The 6,743-nt window shown below is 44.2% G+C and overlaps 1 protein-coding gene across 1 annotated transcript; it reads right to left on the bottom strand.

The window, feature by feature from the left end:
- Positions 1-14: 14 nt before the first annotated feature.
- slc19a3a (solute carrier family 19 member 3a) lies at positions 15-2,514 on the bottom strand. The gene is made up of 7 exons (XM_070828873.1): positions 2,368-2,514; positions 1,872-2,107; positions 1,215-1,758; positions 990-1,068; positions 630-822; positions 392-533; positions 15-292 (listed from the first exon to the last, which is right to left on the bottom strand). Exons 1-7 carry the CDS (start codon positions 2,512-2,514, stop codon positions 143-145), a joined length of 1,491 nt encoding a protein of 496 aa, XP_070684974.1. The 3' UTR covers positions 15-142.
- Positions 2,515-6,743: the final 4,229 nt, after the last annotated feature.

Raw genomic sequence — 6,743 nt, 5'->3', positions numbered from 1 at the left:
ATGGCGTTGCAGTCAGTAATTTGAAGCTTTTTTTTTTTTTTTTTTTTTTTTGTGCTTTTAAACCAGCATGTGGCCACTTGGGCACAGCGGGGACCAAAAGCACAAGTGATTATCTCAGCTGGTAGAGGCAAAATTCTTTTATTCAGAACCTGTTTTCGACAGAGTCTGGAGGTTCATCTTTGACTGGAACCGTGGACTCTTTGCTGGCTCTCTGTGCTCTCCAAATGGTCAACAGTCCCCGAAGTGAAAAAACAACAGCGATGAGTGAGAAGTAGCTGGCGTATATGATGAACTGCAAAAAAAAAATAATTTGTGATGGTAATTAGTGGCCATATAAACACTTCTACATCTACAGAAGACCTCACTGACATATTCTGCTCACACAGCTCACCTGAGGAATGATGCCCAGGCCCAGTCCTCTACTGTCAACCACAACAGCGGTGATGATTGTCTGTAGAATCAATGCTCCAAAGTTGTTTGCGCCAAAGACCAGTGCATATCTTTCCATCGACAGGCCCGCTGCAAGCTGGTACCTGAGAAGATTATTGTTTATTTAAACATTTTTTCCTGTTCTACCTGCAATAAAATGTGATCTGAATAATGAGGCAAAACAGCTATACCACCCTTACATGGCTATTGTTATCAGCAGCACATACGTGCACTTGAAAATGACAAAGCCGGCGTAGCAGACCCAGATGTTGCCGACGAAGGTCATGAGGAAGAGTGCTGCGGCCCCGAGTCCGGAGAAACCACCCAGGGCCAGCTCCCCCCACTGTTCCCATCTTACCTCAGTGAAGCCTATACCGTAGGCTGTCGCTGCACCTGCAAAACACATCCATTTAGTGTTACTGTGGCAGAAATGACAACTGAATAAGTGTGGAGGAAATGGGTTTTAAATCCATCATTTTGTAATCACACTGACTGCAGCAAAGCGGCAGTTGTTTCCCTTTCCTAGTCTGCACTGGAGAAAGTGAAATGGTGTTGCTTACCAAACAGGTTGGACACTGCGTCCACGCCCCCATTGTAGATGCTGAAGTTCTGAGCAGGCTGCACATGCTCCCACAGCACCTGCAGGGTGTAATGCAGCGATCGTTAATGCGACTTTGAGATACAGATCATACACACACAAGTGAAAGTTATCACTTGATGCATATGGAAAAATAAAGAATGCATGCAGCTTTTTTTGTTTTGTTTATGTTGTCTTCTCAACTGACCTGCACATAGTTGATGGTCTGGTTGAAGCCGCAGGTGGCCATTGCCCACCACACTGACCAGTAGAGCAGCTGTCTGGAGGAATAGCACTGGCGGAAGTCCCTCCACAGCTGGAGGAGGACTTTGGTGCAGGTCTCTGCACCAACCGATTCCTCCTGAGGCCCCTTTTCGTCCGGTTCTTTCCCTGCTTCATCTCCTCTCCTCCACACATTGTCATCTCCTGTTTCTTCCAGGGACACCTTTGATCTGCTTGTCTGCTCTGTTGCATCCTCAGTCCCATCTACGTACTTCTGTGTCCCCTCCGTTGCTGTTTCCTGCCCAGTACGTCTGCGGTGAAAGAACATGCTCCGCTGGGGCATTGGCAGGAGGGAGGAAATGAGGAGAGCAATCGTGGTGAGAACTAGCGTGAACACCAGGATGTTGCTGTTGGATATGAGGTTAAAGCTGATGAGCAGCTGGCCCAGCACTGAGCCCACTGTGCTCCCAAGGAGCTGGACGCTGCGGCTGTAAGAGGTGGCCTTCCGGAACCTCTTCAGATCCAGCACACTGTAAATAAACATAATATTCAAAATATCATGACTGTCCCTGATTCAAACTCACACCCCTGACAACTGGCAGTACTGGTGTCTTGCTCTGCCCTTTGAGTTACAGTACGTGACCTGTAGATGTAGGAGAAGTAGGCCACCTCGCTGGCTGTCACCACCCCGTAGAAGAACTGCACGGCCTGCATGGCTGGGACACTTTCCAGCCAGAGTAGCATTGATGTGGTGATAAAGAGGGAGGCGCCCTGGAGCATCACCACAGGCTTGTAACGCAGCCAGTCGGTCAGCAGGAACACTGGCACCAGAACACACAGGTAGGAGTAGGTCCACACCGGGAAAATCTGATTGTTTACCTGATGAGGAGGAACAAATACATGTAAGAACTGTATTGCTCAACAGAAATACACCAGAGGTAAAGACTGGATTTAACCCTTAACCAACTTGGCGTAAGTACAAAAAAAGCAAGGGCATTAGGCATCAGTGTCAAAGCAACAAAAGTGACAAGGCAAACTGAAATACTGTTTCGATTGCTCGTTTGTCTGATTTATAATATTATATGTTACTGATTCATCATTCCCCTGAGTCATTTACTCATTTATGTTTGTTTTCATACCTGTTCTGTTGTCAGATTCTTGTCCGGGCCTGTCAAGTATGGGATGAGGAAAGGCTCCATGGGTTTAACTGTGCTGAAGAATCCATACACACACAGCAGAGTTGTGGGATACCTCCAGTTTGACCTCCACCTCCTCACTGCCTCCATCCTGTTCCGTTTTTCGACCTGTTTCAGGTGTGTCAATCAATCAATCAATCTTTATCTATATAGCGCCAATTCCCGCCAGCGTTATCTCTAGACGCTTTCCATAAAGAGCAGGTATAGACTGAACACTTTAATTAGTAATTAATTAATTATTAATTAAGAGAGAGACCCAACGATTCAGGAATTCAAAATTAAGAATTAAGGATTCAAGAATTCCCACATGAGCAACCATCAGATATTAATAATAATAATACATTTTATTTATAGGCGCCTTTCAAAACACCCAAGGACACCGTACGAGACACAGATAAAAACAAACAGTGATAATATTATATTAGGCAACAGTGGCAGGAAAAACTGGCAGAGAGACAGAGAGAGAGAGAGAGAGAGAGAGAGAGAGAGAGAGAGAGAGAAAACAAACAGCAACCAAAATAATAACAGCAACTATAGAGCTGACAATAGGAATATGACTCATAATTAGCAATATGGTAACATTGAAATAATGACAATAACTATTGTTATTCATAATTTACATATGCGAATAATAATAGCACGACTAATATCAGTAAAAAGTGTCTGTGGCCAACGATCCACTGTCATGAGAAAAGCAGTCCAAATGCACATCAAGCCCAACAGCTGTTTCCACGATTCCTACATTTGAGGTTGATTCAGAGCCTGTTGAGGGCAGGAGGTGATGACAGTCACAGTCTCTATGGGATGTTGGGTGGGTGACTGCTCTAAGGGAGGAGCAGCTGCCTCCTGGTCTCAACTCTGGATTATCAAGTTTCTGGACTTATAAACCTTTCTAGATAAGAGAGCAGCTCCTTCCAAAGTGGGATGGATGCCATCTCTTCTTATCAGACCAGGTCTGATATCAGACCAGGTCTGATAAGACCAATGCCAGTTATCAACTAGAGAAATTGCAATTCCTGAAGAAATTGCAGCCTGAATGCTGCCCTGCTGCTGCCACGCTGCCCTGCCGACGTCACGCTGCCCTGCTGCCCTCAGTGTTGGAAAGTAGCTGTCCCAAAAGTCACTACAAGTCGCTAAATGACGCCATGACCTAATTTGCATAATGTACAATTTGCATGTAATTGTAATGGACGCTGTAGGAGAGAGGAATAAAGTCGTAGGAGAGACAAAAAGTGAGTAAAAGACACCCTAAATATGTTAAGAACTGCAAAGGAACTTTCCTCTGTTGATTCTTGTTTTTTTTTATTTTTTATTTTGCCATTGAAATAGGCCATCACTCCTCAAAATAACTTCATGACTTAAAGGTTTGTCTAGACCCACATTACATCAGTTTTGTCCTGTATTGTTAAATGCTAGAATATCAAATTTAATCAAATTTAATGTGGGATGGAATTGCCAGCTATACGTCCAACCCTCCTCCTTATCCGGGCTTGGAACCGGCAAAGTGACCCAAAAGAGACACTTTGGTAGAGTTACTGAGGTCTTTTTTTTTTTGTTTAGTTTTCTTAAGTTTGGTTTAGTTTCTAACTTTATGCTCCACTTAGGAGCCTCCAACAAGTCACAGTAAAACATGAACATTTTTTTGTCATAACTATAAGTCAAATGCGATGATTTATTTTAGTGTGACAGTGAAGATACATTCACATCTACATGTTGCTCTGTAAACCAGGATGGGATCAGCGGCGGCTTTGCGCACGCGCGATTAATTAGCAGCGTGAACGCGGAGTGGAGCGGGTCTCCTCTGTCCTCTGTCCTCTGTCCTCTGTCCTCTCTGCTCTGACTGCAGCTGGGACTGCTGCTGCGAGAGGCCACTGTGAGACTGACCGCCTGTCAGTGCTCTGGGACAGGGAGCGGCTCACTGCTCGGTGAGGACAGTAACTGCAGAACGATACGTGCGTTCACGTCAAAGTCTCCAAAACACCAGAAAAGTCTCCAACAACATCAGAAAAAGTCGCCAGATTTGTCGCTAGTAACTTTTGACAAAAAAAAAAAAGCCGCCAAGAGGATTTGGAAAATCGCCAGATTTAGAGAGAAAGTTGCCAAGTTGGCAACACTGTTCTTTTGGCTCGGCTCCCTAAGAAGATCCGGCTCTTTCGGCTCCTCAGATTTTTTTGTTGCTTCAATAAATTTATTACCAAATTATGTGTACAAGGAATTAAAATGAATTACTAATGTAAAAAACACATTATATCGAATATGTATTATTTATATTGCTTTATTAATTTTAAATTCTTTAGTTTTACTGGGGTCATAGCCTTTTGAAAAAGCTGGAGGAGCTCTGGGCTGTAGGTCTTGGTGGCTGTGCTGTTGTCCTGGATGATGCTGTAGACCAGGTCTGGCCAACCCGCGGCTCTTTGTCTCATTTAATTCATAGAATTTTTCCCGTGGCCAAGCGCAAGTACGAAGATGAACACAGGGTGTTTTTTAACAGAGTGGGAGAGTTTGTATTTTTTTTGTGGTGCGCAATGGCGAGCCCTTTTGTCTTTTCTGCCAGTCATCACTGGCGCATTTCAAGGCTTCAGATCTGCAGCGCCATTTCACCTCACTCCACGCCAATGTCGACCAGGAGTTCCCGAAAGGTACTGAACTTCGCAAGCAAAAGTTAAAAAGCTTGAAAAAGTCAGGCAGAAAAGCAGACACAGTTGTTTGTGAAATTTACCAAGCAAACAGAGACTGTGGCGCTCGCTTCGTATCAAGTGGCGTGGAACATTGCACGAGCCAAAAAGCCATATAAGGAGGGGGGGTTTGTTTAAAAAAAATGCCTGAACGACGTGGTAGAAAGAATTTTTGAATTTTTATTTTTTTTTTATGTGCAGACTTGATTGAACTGAGAGTTTGTGTGTGTGAGAGGTGCACACAATGTTCACATTGACTGTCCCCTGGTCTGCCAGCAGAGGTTCAAGTCCATTTCTGTCAAAATAGTTTTAGGTATTAATATTTAATTTATAATTAATCAATAAATCTGACCGAGCTGAGGCATGTGTCTCTGTGAGGGTGTGCCTGCATCTGTGTGGGTGTGTGAGAGTGTGGGTATGTGTGTAAGGGGGTGATAGTGTGAGGGAGTGTGTATTGTGATTTTTTATTCTTTTATTTTCATTCTGCATGTATGTGAGAGTGAAATGTATAGAGAGGGAGACAGGCAGAGAGCAAAAGAGAGAAGAGACAGTGACAGGAGGAGAAACGGGTGCGCGTGTGTGTTTGATGCGGCTCTTTGCAGTAACACAGTGAACATTGTGGCTCTTAGTCTCTGAGTGGTTGACCACCCCCTGCTGTAGACACTGTAGGAGCAGCAACTGTTGCAGTAGACACACTGGCACCTTCATTAACAGCAGGTTCCCTCGCTCTCTTTTCCTATTCTTGTAGTTTATTTCTATTTTTCTCCTCACTGTACATAGAGAGTCAAGTTTCACCGAGTCAAATTCCTTGTTTGCCTGTTCAAACTTGGCCAATAAAGTTGATTCTGATTCTGATTGTCTCCTCTAACTGAATTGATGGGTGAACAGTAGGCACACGCCTGTGCAGGTAGTTCGTGGAGCCTGCCTGATATGAAATTTTACTTTTGCAAAGCCTGCACTCTGCCCTCGAACTATCAATTATATTAAAATGTGTCCAAATTTTACTACGTTTTCTGTCGCTCATTTTTCTCACCTTTCCTGCGTGTAGTCTCTGACTATGTAGCGATGCTCTCTCTTGTCTCTCCCTCACTCCAGTTCTTGTGCTCACTGTGCTGTGTGTCTATCTTCAAAGTAGAGCCGGCTCTTTGAAGACAAGAAGCCAAGTTGAAGCCAAGTTGGCAACGCTGATCGGGCAGGGGACCAGAGAAAACTACGGAGTCCGACATGCTTTTGCAAAATTACAACTCCAATTACTGACTCCACATTAATTTTTGTGACCTCCGATTGGCGTAATCGGGGGTCTACATTCTACGTCTACATTTAGATTTCGCCAGCAGTTTTAAAGTGGATTTTCAACACAGACGCTCTGACAAACCGGAAATGACGTAAGATGCTTACCGTAACAGGTGATTGGTAGAGGGCTTCTGCGTGCGTCTGTGTCCCACTGCGTGCCACTCTCTCTGTCTTTGCCTCTGTGAGCGACACTTACAGTTGTCCAAGTGATGAGATTAGAGTAGTCAATCAACAACCCGGTCAAAGAGCAGCGAAACCCTGATTGGTCACAAATTAAAGCAGCCGACTAGATACATGCCAGGACTTTGTCTTTAATTTCCCGCACTAATCAGTAATATTTGAAGCTTTATT

The sequence above is a fragment of the Pempheris klunzingeri genome, chromosome 4, assembly GCF_042242105.1.
Source record: "Pempheris klunzingeri isolate RE-2024b chromosome 4, fPemKlu1.hap1, whole genome shotgun sequence".
NCBI lineage: Eukaryota > Metazoa > Chordata > Actinopteri > Acropomatiformes > Pempheridae > Pempheris > Pempheris klunzingeri.
This window is presented reverse-complemented; position numbering and strand designations above follow the sequence as displayed.